Here is an 18589-nt window from a genome sequence, read left to right on the forward strand (position 1 = left end):
GCTTCTCCAACACAACATCAAGACCACTCGACCTTGCAGTAAATTGGATTACCAACGTTTTGGCCCTTACATGATCACTGGTAAGATAAGTGATGTTGCATTTCGTCTTGACCTCCCTCCACACATGCATTTTTATCCGTTGTTTCATGTATCCCTTTTCGAACCTTATACTACAAGTTCAATTCCGGGCCGTCTTACGACACCCCCACCACCTGTCGAGTTCTTGGACGGACCCGAATTGAAGTTGTTGTCGTTCTCGATTCTAAAATCGTGCGCAACAAGTTGTATTACTTAGTCGATTGGCCAAGCTATACCCCCAATGATCGAACTTGGGAACCTGCTGCAAATCTTTCCAATGCAGCGTTTTGACTTCCTCATCACATATCTGTGGAAATCCATCTCTGTGGATTTTATAACAGATCTTCCTCTTTCAAAGAAACAAAGCGTTTGTTTTGTTTTATATTACTATCTACAAATAATAATAAATATTATTAAAAGAAAAAGAAAAACAAAATAGTGACCGGATACATTAACAATCACAAGCCACCATAACTCATTGTAGTTAAGATAGCAATAGTAGAACACAACAATGGTATGGTTAACCATGGTCTAGTTCAGGTTATTACAACAAGACCAAGAACTGTTTGCAACTAACCATATTGTCCAACTAAAACTATGTAAGCGTAAACATGTAAATGGAATGGAGAAGTTTTAAGAGTGAAAATCTTGAGTATTTCACAATATCTGTTAAATACATAAAAAAAACATGTAGAATAGGTTTAAAATAAATTAGTTTTTAAGTTTTTTGGAAACATTAAATACTTGTTAAATATGTAGAATGGACAAAGGATTTAAAATGTGTAGAAGATGTGAAACAACTTAAAATGGTAGTTCTAAAACATAGCCTACATGTAGAATACTTCTAAATATTCTAATCAGAAAATAACCTTTTTTTAAAGAACTATGAGTGGAACTAGCAGCCCAGATGAAGATGAACCAATTAGTATGTAACATCACATTACCAGCTTTGTTTCCTCAACAAACAATGTAGCAATTTATTCGTAGGTTTACAAAGAAGAAGAAGAATGTATTGTTTTTGCATGAGCAAGCACTTTCAAGGCCTTCTCAAGGCACGACGACTTGTGGTGCAACAAGAAACATCTTGAAAATAAATACAAGAATACTCACAAGAGACGGTTGCAAAGTTACAAGCAATTATTGAAACATACTGTAAGCAATGGGCTAGTGATGGCAGTAAAATTTTACCTTTTCCTATTGAATTTTCTTAGACATCAAAGCATTTGTAGAGATTCGAACGGATATCATGCAAGCAACCAACAAATGGCCATGGATATGACATGCGAAGTCTGTCACCTTGTGTCCAAGTGGAACAAATACAGCAAAGCCTACAAAAATATTCCCAAGTTGTTGCAACCTCTACAGGACAGAATCTATCACAATCTCACATAGAATCTATCACAATCTCACACTTATTAACCACTCATGTTGAGACCCCCAACCGTTGTATCAGCTGATACTCTTCCCCCTTTCCATTGGTGATCAACTGTGTCCACCCAAGTGCGGATGATAACAATCAATAACTACAATGATGAAAGTGCAATATTCATTTGCAAGACCCATTTGCAAGCTATTCAATAGCAAAATGAATAAGCTGGTAGAACTATTTGCGCAAGTACCAGGAAAGGAGGAATCATGAAACAGAATTGCAATAATATAAGCACCGATCGAAAATAATATGACCAAATAAAAAAAAAGATCACATTTGAGATAAATAGATAAATTTATTTTAGCGGTGATAAGCAAGTTCTTCAATGGCACATGGCTTTGATCATATGCGACCAAAAAAAATCAGCTTCACGGGTGATATTCTGTGTATTTGAGAACACCATCAAATAATCGCCCACCCAGAAATTCAGCAACCTCTGGATGTTTAACCTACCAAGCATAGTTCACTTTGTTTATGAGCTAAAATCATCGTGGAAAAAGTAAAAAATAATTGAAGGTCAATAATGCAGTACCATTCCAAGCTTTAGAGAATCGCACTTGAACATGGCATACAAATTTGTTTCAATTCCTCGACCCTACCCATTTCAGAAAACATCATCAGAGATGCTAACATGAAACTAAGTAAAGATATTGAACCTGCAAAGAAGAAAATATGGATCAAATCCACGAAAAAATTCATTAGATGCACATACCATTCCTTCCAATACTACTAAATCAGCATCTGCTGCAATATACTCAAGATCAGGTGAAACGCTTGAGAGATCAATCACCTGAACAAATATAATGCAGTTAGTAAATAACTTGTTGAGAAAATAGAAGATGTATCCAAAACTAATCTCCATAGATTCACAAAATCTTCTCAGGCAAACTTCAATATGCCACGGATGAAAGTGGACAAAGAGTTGAATGGATAGTTCATTCCTCTGTTAAATAGAAATAAGATTATTACCGGTAAATCATTTCCAGAGTTCACAACAAACATATGTTGTGCATCCACACCAAAGAGTAACTCCTTCCCATCTTTCACCTCCTTGATCTATGACAACATAAAACGTATCAACTAAAAGGCTAATTCAAGAAAAACTAAAACATTTATATGTATGGATGAATTGACATCTAAACATGATGGATCTGCAAATACACGTATAGAGAATGCCTGAGGAACTAAACACACACAAAAGATCTAAATATACACTATAGTTTGATGGTTATGAGTAATGCGTTATTGAAGTCTACTTTGTCACACTGCATAATGCACATATAAAATCTAGCCTGTCAAACTGCATAACTACAAGTTCCAAACAGGAAAGAGAAACCCAAATCTAGCTTTGATGTGTTCATTTAATCTTGAGAAGTTTCCAAATTCTTTGACAGCGCAACAGCCAAATCCTAAATTCTTAACTTAAACAAATGCAAACATGAAAATTGTCTCAGAAAACAGGGAAGACACATGCACAAATGCATGTTTGTTTGTGCCTCATTTACCTTTGAAATTATTTCAGTTAATTCGAGGTATGTGATGTCATTAAGGGCTGGCATATCATTTGCTGCTAAGACTACCTGCAAATGTAAAAGGCATCCATAAAAGATTCATGCTCTATTCCACATAACCATATTTTTCATACAAGGCATCCATAAAAGATTCATGCGGACAAACATTCATGATGGAAAGATAGCCACCAATATACACATTCCAAATAGGGCATCATCATGGTCTCAATATTTTGGGTTAGATAAAGCCAATCCTTATGAAGTTGTGTCTGGACACTGTTGAATATGGTAATGAAGGGAAAATGCTGATCATTGAAACATGACTGCAAAGTATAGACATACAAGAAGATCACAGGTTTCTCATTAGAGCCATATGAGCCATATGATAGACATGGATGCATAGAAATAGAACCCAAAATGAAGATGATACTGTCGTAAAAACCACGGTAAATGAGTCGAACTGCCGGGGTTTTGTGAGAGGAGATTTCGTAATGAAAAGGGAGAGCACAATCAAGAGATGGAGATAGTGCATGATTCAAGAAGCAAAGAGTATATAATCAAAAGAATAGAAGCTTTTACCAATGTCAAAATGCTCAATCATAAGGGTGATACTTTATCTCTGCCAAACTCCAGCTCAAACCCTCAACTTCAATCAATTTTTACTTTCCAAACGAGCTATCTTGATGATTGTTTGATTGATCGATTGATTACTTTGATCAATTGATCGCTTGATTGATGCCTACATGCTTCCTTTCCTTCTCTTTATATAGATGTTCGAATGCATGTGATGTATGAGAGTGCACGAGATGCATGCAATGCGCTACATGTGATGCATGACATCCATGCTGCTCATTTGAGTCAGCATTTATGGAATATACAAAAGACATAATTACAATGATAAAAATATAAACTAGTAAAAAAGCTTATCTTAATGGTTCATACTAGGTGTTTGATATGCACGATTATAGGTTCAAGCCTAACAAATGTCACTTCATATCAAATTTGAATTTGTTTTTCTATCTTGAAGCAATTGCTTCACAACAACAACAACGCTCATGCAATTGCAGTCCAAGTGCCCAAGGATATGCAGATAAGTCTTATTTGCACATTATAGCTCTCAATGGAACAAGAACTTTCCCTACCTCAAACTATTGACCATAACATACAAAAAGCAAGGTAGCTAGTGCATCAACTATGTACAGGTCAAACCAGATGCCATAGATACAATTTTTTTAATTTGAATCAAACATCTATTTGAAAGACTTTATATAGAACTTCGAGGAATTTCTCATGTGACCACATTCAATGTGATGTTGAGAATCGTAAAAGATTACGTGCAGAAGCGTTATGTGCAAACACAGCCGGCTCGGCCGGACAACAAAGAGCAGATAGACAGTTAGGAATACACAAAGTGAGAGAGAGAGAGAGAGGCTGAGTGAGCAAACAACACGAAGTATATTTCCAAAACAATGAAAACCTCAATACAAACAATAGTGCTCAAATGCACTTTTATGTATACAAGCCCATATGATAGGGCTGTCATGAAGTACTGACATGTACTTCAATGCTCTTAAAAGAGCCTCTGATACTAACTGCCTATATGAGGCCTATTTACTAGAATAGATCTAATCGGCACGTGTGACGTTCCGGATCGGCTGCCACAGCCGCTCCGTCATCCGGTCCATCATCCGGCTTCTTCAGCCGGTTCGGAACCTAGTCCGAAGCTTAGGCAAATCAGCCTAAGTGAGCCTAGCCAACCGGATCATATCCAGTTTGACCTGCCGGCTTGTCCAGCCAGTCCGGCCCATGTTGAGCTTGCTCGCTCAACACTCCCCCTCAAGCTCAACTTGAGGTCGGCTCCTTGTGTTAGAACATACCAGAGGTCGATTTCACCGCTCAAGACCCGCTCGCGCGAGCATTTCTATGTGCTTCATGCGAGCATGGAATATGGCTAGCTGGGACTGTCGGCTCGGTATATGAGGTTGTCACAGTATATGACTGTCGGCTCAGACACCTCCTCCATCTGCAGATCCTTCAATAGCCGCTTGAGCCAAATGGCTTCACAAGTCGTGACAGCAACTCCTCGATATTCGGCCTCGCTGCTCCACAATGCAACTATCAGCTGCTTTTTACTGCTCCATGCGATCGCGGCACTTCCCAATGAAAACGCAAACCTGAATGTTGACCTATGATCGCTAGCATTTCCGGCCAAACCGGCATCCATATAGCCGACCAATTCTTGAGCTACACCGGTCCAATATAGCAACGCCCTATCTTTTGTGACGTTGACATATCGGAGTATCCTTTGCGCACACTGAAGATGCTCGACCATCGGTTGCAACATAAACTGACTTATCAGTCTGACCGGATATCTGAGGTCCGGCTGGGTGATAGCTAGATAGATGAGGCTTCCGACAATCTGTAAGAACCGTTTCGGGTCGCACACCGTTCCCGGTTCGGGGTGAAGCTTCATGTTTCGGTCTAGAGGGGTCGAGACGGATTTGCAATGCGTCATTCCGAACCTAAAGAGCATACTCATCACATAATGCCTTTGGCTTATCAGTATGCCTTCGGGGGTGCGGATCACTTTGATCCCGAGGAAGTAGTGAAGGTCCTCCAGATCCTTCATCTCAAACAATGCCATTAGCAAAGACTTCACAGGACCGATTCCTTCTAGGTCGGCGCCGGGGATGACTAAATCATCTACATATAGCAGAATGCTTACCGGCCCATGTTGACCCTACCGGATGAAAAGTGAAGGGTCCAATTTCGCCGTCACAAACCCCATCCTACGCTACCTCTGTGTGCTACCTCTGTGTGATCTTCGCGTTCCAAGCACGTGGGGCTTACTTGAGTCCGTAGAGGTACTTCTTCAGTCGGCAAACGACCAACGTGTTCAATCCAGACTGAAATTCGGGAGGTTGTACCATGTACACTTGTTCCTCAAGTTCTCCTTGAAGGAACGCGTTCTTAACGTCCATCTGGTGTAGATGCCATCCCTTCGCCGTTGCTACCGCCAACAGCACCCGGACGGTTGTCATATTGGCAACCAGCGCGCATGTCTCATCGTAGTCGATGTCGTGCAGTTGTGCGTAGCCCTTGGCCACCAGTTGGGCCTTGTACCGGTTGACGGAGCCATCGGCGTTGTACTTTACCTTGCACACCCACCTGCATCCGATCAGCTTCACACCCTTGGGGACGCAACCAAGTCCCATGTCTTATTTTCTATCAATGCGCGCATCTCTTCCTCCATAGCAGCACGCCAATTTGCATCCTTCACCGCCTCTGCGTAGCTCTCCGGCTCACGCACTTCCGCCACCTTTGCCATATACACATAGTGATGCGCCATGTATTCGTTGTACCCGTACTGAACTACGGGGTTCTTTTGACGAGTTGATCAACGCAACTTTCGCTTTGCCGATGTCATGGCCCTCTTGGCCAACTCCATCCTCAACTCATGAGGTCCATCTTAGCTCCTGGTCACGTCGGATTCACCTTGATCCGATGCACGTAAATTGTCTCCTCGGCTTCTAGCGCGGGGACTACACGGCCGAGTCTCCACTATTCGCCGGCTCCTCATCTGAGTGGTCGTTCAGTCTCTCATTCAGCCTGCTTACCCGGAATGAGATCGGGCTCTCCTCTTGAGTGCCGATTTCTTCCTCAACCATAAGGTGAGGCTCATATTCAGAATTCGGTTCAGACATTTCAGGGGTTGGACGCGGAAAGGAGAAACAAGATGCCGATTCGTCAAAGACGACATCACGACTCACTCGCAGTTGCTTTGACCAGGGTTTGTACACTTGTACCCCTTCTACTCGTGCAAGTAGCCAACCAAGATACATTTGTCAGGCTTGGCATCCAACTTCTTCCATCTCTCATTCGGCGCGTGCACATATGCGATACTACTGAATACCCTGAGGTGGTGTGCCAAATTCTGCTTGCACCTGAAATATAGCTCATGCGACGACACCTTTGCTCCAGAGGTAGAAATCCGATTCTAAATGTAGACGGCCGTCCTGATCGCTTCGGCCCAATAGAGTCTGGGCATGCTCTTCTCTTCCAGCATCGCCTTGGCCGCTTCTACTAGCGTCCGGTTCCGTCCCTCGGTCACACCGTCTGCTCCGGCGTGTATCCACATGAGAACTCCCTTCGGATTCCCTTTTGTTGCAAATAACTTGTGAACTGACCGGCAAAGTATTCTTTTCTGCCATCCGATCGCAAACACTTGATTTTCCTCTCTGTTTCTCTTTCGACTAGACTTTTCAGATCCTGAAAACAGGAGAAGACTTCCCTCTTCTTCTCAATGAGATACATCCAAGTGCGTCGGCTGAAGTCGTTGATGAAGGAGACGAAGTATCAACTCCCGCCCATGCTCACACAACTTGCCGGTCCCCATACATCCGTGTGAATTAAGTCAAGCCGATTCCGGCTTTGATTCTTTTCATTGGGAAATGGGACCCTATGTTGCTTCCCAAGTTGACAAGCTTCACATATCTAGGCCTTTCGGCCACTAAACTTTGATAGTCCGAAAACCACATGTTTCAACTACAATTCTTTAAGCTTCTGGTAGTTGATGTGGCCGATCCGCTTGTGCCACAGGTCGATGTCGGATTCGACCTTTTCTCCTTCTGCAAACATCGCAGCACCAACATCATTTGTTTCAAGGATAAACATCCTCCCATCTCTGCGCCCTTGCGCTATTAGCCGGCCTCGTCCTCGATGGAGCAGCCATGGTGATTAAATTGGACCTACATGCCCTAATCAACAATTTATCCGACATGTAGCTGGCCGTCGTCCTCGTTGAAGCAGCCATGGTGATTAAATCGGACCTACATGCCCTGATCGACAATTTGTCCGACAAAACCAAGTTCTTTGCAATTGTTGGGACATGCAACACATTCCGCAACATGCCTTTTTGTCCGACATGGTTGTGCAGTAAATTACCCACGTGTTTGATGGGGTGCAAAGTGTTGTCGCTAGTCTCGACAACTCCCGTCTGTTCCAATTATTCCAAGCTTGAGAACCATTCGACATGGTTTGTCATATGGTTTGATGCTCCAAAATCAACGTACCAAACCTCTTCCAGTTTTGTGGTACGTACTCCCATCTTATTTGCCTTGTGTTTCATAACGAGTGCAAGACCCATTTCGGTTCGATCTCCTTTTCCAGCGTAGTGTGATCGGTGACGCCTATCTGCATCACCCCGGCTTGATCCAGCTCTGTTCGAATCGGCACGCTTCTTCCAACACTCGCTCTCTCTGTGACCCTTCCGGCCACAGTACTAGCAATCTGTTGCATCTTTCCCTTGCAGGCTTCCGGCGGCGCCTTGACTCGCCTTGCTCGTGGAGGGTCCAAAATTGTTGTCGGCACCACCTTTGTGCCTTCTTTCCTGCTCTTGTCGGCCGCCTCCATTGCGTTCCGACCCGCCTCGTCCACATCCACGGGGCCAATCCACCTCCGTGTACAGCAACTTGTGGTCGGTGTGCATGCTCGTCGACGCACCCGTGTGGTTTTCAACAAGCAATATTGATTGTAGCTCGAAGAACAACGGCGTGCTTTCTCTCGTGCAGACAGCAGTTCGGAACGCTCCGAACTTCGACGCCAACCCACCAAGGCAGACCTACACCATTCCGTCCTCAACAGTCACGTTGATGGAGGCGAGGGAGTCACAGATCTCCTTGATTCGGGCAGTGTAATCGGCCACCGACATTCTCTTTGTCGTACATTGCTCAACTCTTGTTTGAATTGTAGCTTCCTGGACGTCGTGATTGCTGCAAAGACCCTTTTTAGGTTCGTCCAACCATCTTTCGGCGTCTTGGCATCCCGGATATAGCTGAGTAGCTGACCTCCGACACTCGACGCGAAGCAGTACATAACTCTGCTTGCCGCCTGTTCCCAAGCCAGAAAGTCCCTGTGTGTCGCATCCGGTGTTGCATCATTTGCTCCTTTGACGTAACTCCAGTACCCATGCCCAAGCAGGTACTAGTTGCTCCTATCGAGCTTTTTTGTTGGAAGTGAGCTTCCCATGCCCCTATCCATGTTCCTGACTTTTCTTCTCCAAAAGATGAAGGCTTGTCTCTGCTAAAATGGAGAGATACATTGGATACAAAATGTATACATGCTCACTAGTCAAGCAATAGCACAAGGTATTTCTCTGGACTGGAAAGTTAATTGGATCAAGACACTATAGGTAGGAGGAAATAGGAATCAGTTCACCATTTCAGGCACAATTCTGGTGGGATGTATTATGATTAAACTTCTACCCAATCTTGCCAAACTTCAACTTTATAAATGAGCAGAAAACACATGAATAGAGCTATGTAACAAGCAGATTCCTGACCCAAACACACTAATATTGATCATCTCAGCATATAATTTGGCAAAAATAAGCATCACACTTCGCTAACCATCTTGGACCACTGAAACAACAGACTACACTACTGAAGGAAAGAACATGTTTGTTATTCCACACCTTTGTACCTCGTCGAAGCAGCTCTCTTGCAAAAGGTAAAATTCCAAGAACCACATCCGAGCCAGCATTATCCACAAAAATTACAGCCTGGAGAAAGTCAAATTTAGAGATAGTTTTCATTCACATGGAAAGTTAAACACTACTATGTGCCGAAAATTAACTGTTGGAACGTGCCTTTTTCCATGATTTCTGTGACCACCTAGACTTGAACTTTTCAAGATCATCAATTACCCATGGTCGAGAAAGTAGCTTCTCATAGCTTTTTAAGAAAGACATCCCATTGCTAGCAAATAGTTCTGCGAGCTTTCAGGTTATGAACCAGTATCAGAGCTCACAATTTTGAACATATTTGCATTCTGTTGCTTATTTACATGGATTCACAAACTCAAAATTTGCAACCTGTGTTACACCGAGATCAAAAATATTTCCTGCAAAAATTCCCTTCAGGAGATGTTCCAAGCGCTCTCCATTGTCATCAATGCTATCTGCCCGAATGATCACATCGCTAAGAAGACCAATGGCTTTAACATTTTCCTCTTCCTGTGGAACAGTTGGCAGAAGTTGGGTTATTTGCAGAACAGAAGTTGGGTTCAGTCTTACCATAACGATGCTAGCATTTTCATATACCTTCACTTTTTTGAATATGTCCCAGAAACCACACTCTCTTAAACAAACTTCTCTCAGCCTACAGAGAAGCTGCACAAAATATATCGACAAAGTCAGAATGGGTAAGTTAAAAGGTTGGCTTCAACATTCAGTTGTAAGTTGCAACACCAAAACATTATTCCAACTATAATTGTACAAATAAAGAAAGTGGCAAAAAAATTCATCTGATTTTCTTACAATACAATCAGGAGGGCCTCCATGCCTTTCTGTATCCTCCTGCAGTTCATCAAGTATTTTTGTGTACCTGTATGCAGTAACACCATGAGTTGATTTCCTACTTTTCTTTTCTAGTGCAAATGAGGTGTACATTTTCTTCTTATGCATAACACCCAGACATTCAGGCAGATCACTGACAAAAAAAGTTGTTTCAGGAAACATTTTGTGAACATGTTCCCAATCACATGTTGCAATTACAAACCATTCACAGCAGGGTTCCTAAAATACATAAACCATAACAAAACATATCACTAAACCAAAAGACAAGGAATACACGTAAAAGTATTATGTAACGAGTCAGCAATCGGCATAGAGATTGATGTTTTATTAAGTCAAAAGTGAGACCTTTGAGCAAATTTTGTCGCTCTACTTGCAGCATCTACAACGGTATTATCAGATTCAGCTTGCTTCCTGAACACAAAAAATGGCACTTGAACAATTACACATACTTAATAACTAAAACATGCATAGTAAGTTATGGACTATGTGTATTCCTTAGCATGCATGGAAAGATTACTATGCAAACACAATTATAGAATTTCTTGTCATTAGTTTCAGCACTCAGTACACAACTTCATGTCATATCACTTTTCACTGGAATTGACCTATTAATATGAATAGATCATAGGAAAGAATTTCCACTGTCCTTAACCCCACCTCCAAAAGCATTCCCGAGTATCATGTTAAATGTCTAATGCCTAAATGCCGACCAAAATTCTTTTTTATTTCTCCATCTCCCCATGTGCTGAATGCGATGCTTTTACATCATAGTCCTATATCATGCAACATTATTTGGACCACACGTGACTCAAAGATCATTGCTTGGATCTCCCATCTACTTGATGTCCTTTGTTTACACAAGATTCTGACAGTTTCTGCCATGCTCACGTCAACTTTTCTGAACACACAATACCAGAATGCACAATTTGGAAAGACTATCGTTTCCAAGATACCCAAAATGTCCACTACCCTCAATTGCTTGACCTCCATATTGGCTTATCCTGGATCCTTTACTTTTGTGTGGGGCATGTTAGAGAGAGAATGTGCCATACCTTGTTTGATCAGGGTGAAACATTTTAATGTACCCTGTCTGGAGTTTATTAGTGCCTCTTGATGCTAGTGGGTTTGGATGACCATACTTTTGCTTTTAAGTGTTAGTGACTCCATACTTGTATACAGTCTTTGTTTTCCGTAAGATTTCTTCAGTGGGAAAATTTTAGCATAATCAGTGGTCTGACTGGTATTTTACCTTTTGTATTCTCACAAGCTGATTTTATCTACCACAATCACCTCTTGATGTAAGACGCCTACCAATGCATTCAGTTTTGGTTTTTTCAGATTACGGTATATATGATCAGTATCATTTGCTTGTTCCTTCTATCCCATGTTGCTGTAAACAGAAAATAGTCACAATGGCATGCCTCACATATGAGGATATCATGCATGACTGGGGAAAATTCCTACAAGGTTGTGTACTAGCTTTCAAGGACTATTTGCAAAGAAAGAGTCATCACTAACAAAAGTAGTAAATCTCTTTCCTTGTCAACTCAGACTACAGAGCCAAATTCATGGAATATCAAAACATTGAAACAAGCTTACTTTTTCATTTCAGTTTTCAGTTTAGTTACTCTATTTCATCCTGTGGACTTTAGTGTATCATCATCTCTCTCCTTCTAATCAAATTTCGTTTGACCGTATTCGGTCAATCAAAAAACATGATATACAAATATAGGGACAAAAGAAGACGAAGAAGAAGGAATTTACAAATATACCTTAGAGAAGGGATGGAGTTGCGGAATAGAGTGATCCACGTGAGCTCTGTAGGGGTGGGGAGATGGCGAGGATCTGATGCAGAACGATAAGGAATGGTGCAGGGAGAGTAGCCATGACAGAGAAGAGGGAAAGGAACCGAAGCAGACTCGCTCTCCATAGCTCTCTTGTCATTCCCCTGTTTCATGCTCCGTTTATAGCATGGCATCATGTATGTACATACATATGTATGTGTACGCTCTATTCCACCCGGCCCGCCCAGCCCCGCCCAGCCCGTCCCGTGTCTATTTGCTACCAAATCATAAAGAGACCTCCATGAACCGTGCAAGGCATACTTCGATAATCCCATGTGATCTGCAATGTCAGATCATTATCCACAAAATGCACACGCCCATAACTAACCCTACTCTATCCAGCCTCTGTCACATCTAACCCAGCTCTATCCTTGCGTTTAACCCATCTTCATCCTTGCATCTAACCCATCTTTGTCCTTGTGTCTAACCCATCTATATCCTTGCATCTAACCCGTCTTTATCCTTGCATCTAACCCATCTCTATCCCTGCACCTATCACTTCTAACCCGTCTAAGTCCTTGTATCTATCATGTTGTTACAGGCATGACCATATAATATCTTGTGGTGAGAATTTACCGTAGTATTCTATACACGTGGATAACGTGTGAGGGTTAAACGAGAGTGTAAAGAAGGGGAGGTAGTGTGAACTTGCATGGGAGCCTTAGGTCTAGCTATAAATATGAGGCCTAACTACCGTCATTTGACACATTATCGACTATGTCGAGACTCTAACATTGTGGTGGGTCAACTCTTGTAGCGACGCGCCAGCACCAGGTACGACTCGACGTCAGGGCAGTGGTATGGGACACTGTCGTGTTGCTACGCGCGTGCGTGGAGAACGAGGTGGGACCACAGGGGGGCTCAGATCGAGGAATAGCCGAATGAGGGGAGGGGAAGGAACTTGACTATGTAATTCTCACGCGCTCAGACCCACAGAATCACAGGATTTGCAACTAACTATAGAACACGAGATGGAGATAGAACGAATGCTTATGTATATATAAATCAAGGTGTTACAACTGGCAAGCCAGCGAGTGATAGGCTCCGACGCCTACACGCACGCACCCGCACGCACGCACAGACACAGAACACGAGATGGAGACTCTGTCGGTAGCACTCGGGCGTCCCGCGGAGCAGAGTCAGCCTCCCAAAACATGCACAGAACAATTAAAGGGGCGACGGAGGAGAGGAGAAGGGCTCGGTCCCAGTCCAGCAGCACTTTCGTCCTCTGCTAAATGCGATATATTTTTCAATACCTCTCCCTCTCTTTTATAGCCCAAGGAGGGAGGCCATTACCACCCGTTACATCATGTTTATTCCATGTCCTTTCAGACAGGGATACGCCTCGATTTTCTCCCTACTGTATGCATGGTACTTAGGATTTCACCTCAGCCGACTCGTACCCTATCCACGTACTATACAACAAAACTTGTGCCCACGTGTAAGGGCCGGTTTACGCACGTTATACGTGGTTTCCGCCTAGGGACGGTTTTCTCCACGACATCCGCCCCCACCTAACCACACATCCACCGGTATGCGCCAAAATTAGACTCTTGCCGGAGAAGACCAGCCCACGCTTATCCTTCGTCTTCCGGATCGGCATCTGTTCCGAGTTGGTCGTTATCGCTATCCAAGTCGCCCGGGTCCGGTTCAACCTCGTGCCGCTTTTTGAAGGCTTTGATCCTTTTCCCCACGACCGGTACCGTCATCCTTGTCCCGTCAAGCTCCGCGAGATGGTAGGTCCCATTGTCGTTGGCGCTCGTCACCGCATAAGGCCCGAACCACCTGCTTGCAAATTTCCGCGTTGCCTGGTGCTGGTTGTCGAGGCTGCTGTCATATACTAGAACCCAGTCGCCTTCCTCGATCTTCTTCGGTCTCAATTGGTGAGTTCGGTCGAACCGTCCTTTGTTCTTTACCCTCACCACCCGTAGCTTCTCCGCGGCTCGGCCCACGTCCTCCGGTCTTCGTTCCAACAGCCGAATCCGTGCCGCTAACAGCTCCTCCCGGCTCATCTCGTTGTTCCAGTCCACCATGGCCCATGATGAGATTGTCTGCTATGTTAGCATGATCGGCTTTTGCTCATACATTAGCTCTGCCGGCATGAACCCGGTTACCGAACTGTGCGTAGTTCAGTCTGCCCACAACGCAAGGGTAAGAGTCGCGGCCAGTTCCCGACATGGCCTCCACACGCCCGTACCAACGCTTTGACGATCGGCCCGTGTCCGCGCTCCACCTTCCCATTAGCCTCCGGATTGTATGCCGTGGTGAGCGAGAGTTTAATTCCTAGCCGGTCAAATAGCTCTTCTGCCTCTTGCGCGTCCAATTCCCTGCGGTCGGCCACGATCTTACCTACGCACCCGTACCGGCATACCATTTCTTCATCAGAAATCGGCACACGGCCGCAGTCGTTTTGCTCTGCAACGCTCGGCCTTCCACCTGGTTCGTCAGGTCCTCCCAAGCTAGCACCAGATATCGCATTTGCCCTACCCCCATCGGCATCGTCACCAGATCCACCATCCACTTGAAGTGGATGCTCGGAGGGTAGGTTGGGTGGAGTTCGTCCCGATGTCGGACTATGGAGTGCACCTGACAGCTTTCGCAAGTCTTCACGAACCGATGCATGTCCCGGTATAGTCCCGGCCACCAGTACTTCCCCTTTAGCTTCTCGAATGTGGCCCACATCCCATGGTGTCTAGCCCAGGGACTCTCGTGGTACGCCGTCCGCAATTCTTCCTGTTCCTCTTTCTTCGCCACCACTCGGAGCGGGATGCCGTCTCTCTTCTTCAGGTGCTTCCATATGCTCCTGTCCCGTAGAAAGAATCGGTACGCTTTCTTCCGAATCCGGTTGGCCTTTTCCTTCATCCATGCCGCGTTCGGCGTCATTGCCTTCAGGAACCCACCGATCTGGAGCCACTCCCCGTCGTACTTGCTCTCGTCGAATTCGTTAAGCGCCGGAGTGCTCCCCTTTCTTGTTGTTACGTTGGCTGACCCGAAGAAATCCTCGTCAACTTCCTCGTTATCTGAAACCATGCCGTCCTCGTCACTGAACCGCCCCCTTGAAAGCATATCAGCCATGGCATTATCTTTCCCGGAGATGTGTCGTATTTCCGGGTTCAGGGACTTGATGTACGTGATCCACCTGAGCATCGGTAGGTTCGGAAACTCGCAACCGGAGACCATACCTAGAATCGGTAGGCAGTCCGTCTCGATGATCACTTCCGTCCCGATCAGATAGTCCTTGTCGGCCTTGATTGCCGAAACGATACCCCACAACTCGCGCTTAACTTGGGCGTATCCTCACTGCCGCTCGCTCAATATCTTCGCCCCGAACCAGATCGGGAACCGTACGTCGTCCTTGTCCTCCTGATTGATTACCCACCCGATCCCGGTTGGGCTCGTGTCCACCGTCACGTAGATGGGGACTTCCTTGCCGTAAACCGCTTTCCGGAGAGCCGGTGCTGCAGCAAGCGCCTCCTTCAGCCTCCGGACCGACTTTGTGTGCTCCATCCTCCACTCGAACCTACACCCTTTCTTCAATAGCCCGTAGAGCGGTTCCACGACATGTGCGTAGTGTGGAATCCAGATGTGGTAGAACGCGCACACACCCAAGAATTTGCGGACCTCCGTAACCGTCCTGCAATCGTCCTTCATCACGGAGATGCCTTCTACCTTTGCTGGGGACGGTTTCCGGCCATAGGGCCCGCACAGGTGTCCGACTACCAGGATCTCCGGCTGTCTGAATGCTGATTTCTCTCCGGAGAAGGTGAGTTGTGCGTTCTCGAGTCTTTGTAGCACCTTCTCGCATTCGCGGATGTGATCCGTCACGAACCTCCGACAGCCATTGGGCCCGACCGACTCGTCCTTGTCCTCCACCGGACATCCTTTGATCGGGATGTCGTCCAGAAACGGCATGGTGATGTCTGGGATGCAGTCCCTCAACACCTTGTTCATCGCATTCACCATGTGTGCCACCGAGTTCGTTCCTCCTTGCGGCAGGGTACACATCCGAACTAGGCTGAGAGGAGTCCGCATCGTCGTGACATCCCTGCTCTCTACGGCTAGCTGGAACTGATTGTAGCCTGAGTATAGGTCCCCAACCGAGTAGATCGACCTCCCTATGAAAGCCTCCGCGAACTCATCAATGGTCAGTTCGATACCTGCGTTCCGAATGGTCACCTTGTTGATCAGCTGTAGGTCCTGTATGAAGCGTAGTGTGCCGTTCTTCTTCGGCATGGTAAACCACCGATTTGAATATGGGGCACTCGACGGTTCGAGGATGCCCATCTCCACCTTCTGTTTCAGCATCTCCATCAGCTTCAGGATGTGAGCTCCGGGTATCGGAATCAGTTTGAGACTCCACGACATATGCGGTACCGTGAAGATCCCATTGGTTCCACAACCTTCGAGTCTACGCACTCGATCTCCTCCGATGAGAATGCGAAAGTCTTCCCGTGCCTCCCGAGCATCCTCCAAAACCGGTCCTCTTCCGCCGGCAATAGAAAGCCACCCCCACCGATTTTGAGCTCTCGTAGCGTTACGTCCATGAATGTGTGTCCTATGCTGGCCGGATCTCGTAAACTTGGGTCCGACGCAACCCCTTTTATCCGTAACTCGCTATCCTCCGGCAAGGGTGCCGCGACTTGCCTCACCTTCCGGTCCACAGTCTTGTACTTTGTATCCACCCGGGCCGTGCGATCCGACTCGAGTCCACTGCCAAAGTCGGCAATGACTTTGTACATCTTTTCCGAACATACCGGAATCGTTCGGTCCTCATTAAGGCCTTCTCCGAACACCTCCCGTAACTTCCCCAAGGTGTCGTCAAAAGAGACCGCCTCCACGGCTCCGTTGATTTCCTCTTTAGGGCTGAGGACCCCCCATGCCCGAAGTCGCTCCTCCGCCCGCTTCTTTTCCCGGCCAACTACGTTGGCTATCGTACAACCTTCGCTATCGGAGAACCAAAATTTTCTACCTATGGTATAGGTCTTTTCGCCTATAGTTCATATGTGGGGTTTTTCCGGGGTGTCCGGACTATCGCGGCCCCACGCCTTGATAGCCCTCTCTAAAAATCCCCTCGGTTTTCGGCACCGAGGGTCTCACGGTTATGCTCATGGTTCGGTCGTACCGTCAGGAACTGGACCGAGTGATCCCATCCTGGCTCTTGACTCGCACATATGCCGAACCGTTGTCCAACACCTTTGTCTCCATGCGCGCCGCTGTGATGTACGGTTCTCCGAGTATCACCGGATGCGAGGACGTCTCCTGCACGAAGAAGTGTTGATCGATCTCGACATCGCCGATTTTTACTCGTACATTCGGGTAGGCTCCGTGTAGCTCCTCCGTGGCACGCGTTGCTGCCTGTATCTTCCACCCGTGCTTGGTGTTGATCAACCACTTTCCCTTCTTGTAGAAGTCCATGGACATCAAGTTGATCTCCGAACCGTGGTCTAACAACGCCACCACCGGCTCCTGGACGTCCCCGATCCTAACAGGGGTTTCCATAATGGCCCTAGCCCAATGTAGCCTCGAGTAGTGGCTTTCCGCCAATTCGTCCTCCAGGGCCATGTCTTCTAGGTGCGTCGTTCGCACCTCCATCGGCTTCTCTAGCTCCGGCTCCGTTGAAAGCCTTTTCCGCTTCACGAAGTCTACGATGGAGTCGTGGAACTCCTTCTTGGCGATACCGAGCACTTCCCTCAGCGACAACTCCACTTTGCTGTTGAGGATCCGTTCCTCCAGGACCTTTCGTAGGTCTGTGGTCCTTTCGATCTCCGTGCTCAATCGATAACCGGCCTTCTTGGCCTTGTCCGGTGCGCCGGATGCACCGACATCACTCTGCTTTGGCCTGAACCGGATCTCATACCGTTGTGAGGGTTCGGCCCCCCCGGTCTTCCCTGCTCGCTTGTCTTCCACCAGAACCTCGTAGTTCTAGCACATGGCTTCCACGAAGCCCGCCTTCTCCTCGACCGGGTCACTCCACCCGGTTACCTCCCGGACCCGTCTTTCCGCGCGGTTCGCTTCCTCTTTCTTCAGCCTTACGCCGGCGAGGCCATCTAGCATCACCGGCCAGAATCCAGCTTCCTTCGTCTTCCGGTGTTCATCGCTTCTGACCCGGATTCCAACCGCCGCTTCTTCCATTAGCCGTTTCATACCCCCTCGTCCGACATTAAGATCCAGGGCCCTTCGGGTCTCGCTAGCGTGCACCCGACCGTTCCATAGGTACATGACGTTAGCTCTTATTGCTTCGGCGAAGTCCCCGCAGTCCTTTCGGGCGTGGCCGACCGCGTCGCACCACAAGCACCGGCTCCTAGTCGAAGGCCTTCGGTCACGGACTTGTTCGCCGCCGTCCCTTCGTGCTTGCATGATCTGGAGGTCCCTC

At 46.2% G+C, this 18589-nt stretch overlaps 1 protein-coding gene across 3 annotated transcripts; it reads right to left on the minus strand.

The window, feature by feature from the left end:
* Positions 1–1716: 1716 nt before the first annotated feature.
* LOC147848942 (damage-control phosphatase At2g17340-like) lies at positions 1717–12327 on the minus strand. 3 transcript variants are annotated; one of them, XM_087337932.1, is made up of 12 exons: positions 12145–12327; positions 10718–10783; positions 10334–10400; positions 10118–10186; positions 9890–10030; positions 9665–9793; positions 9491–9577; positions 3013–3087; positions 2477–2563; positions 2220–2297; positions 2040–2102; positions 1717–1956 (listed from the first exon to the last, which is right to left on the minus strand). In XM_087337932.1, the coding sequence occupies exons 1-12, from the start codon at positions 12300–12302 to the stop codon at positions 1876–1878; spliced, it is 1101 nt and encodes a 366-aa protein (XP_087194058.1). In that variant the 5' UTR covers positions 12303–12327; the 3' UTR covers positions 1717–1875. The 3 variants fall into 3 exon arrangements, with proteins under 3 accessions (XP_087194058.1, XP_087194059.1, XP_087194060.1); XM_087337933.1 differs by lacking the exon at positions 10718–10783; XM_087337934.1 differs by lacking the exon at positions 3013–3087.
* Positions 12328–18589: the final 6262 nt, after the last annotated feature.

The sequence above is a fragment of the Azolla caroliniana genome, unplaced genomic scaffold, assembly GCF_043228905.1.
Source record: "Azolla caroliniana isolate FFs.n. ecotype wild unplaced genomic scaffold, voAzoCaro1.0.p SCAF_166, whole genome shotgun sequence".
In the NCBI taxonomy this organism is placed as follows: domain Eukaryota; kingdom Viridiplantae; phylum Streptophyta; class Polypodiopsida; order Salviniales; family Salviniaceae; genus Azolla; species Azolla caroliniana.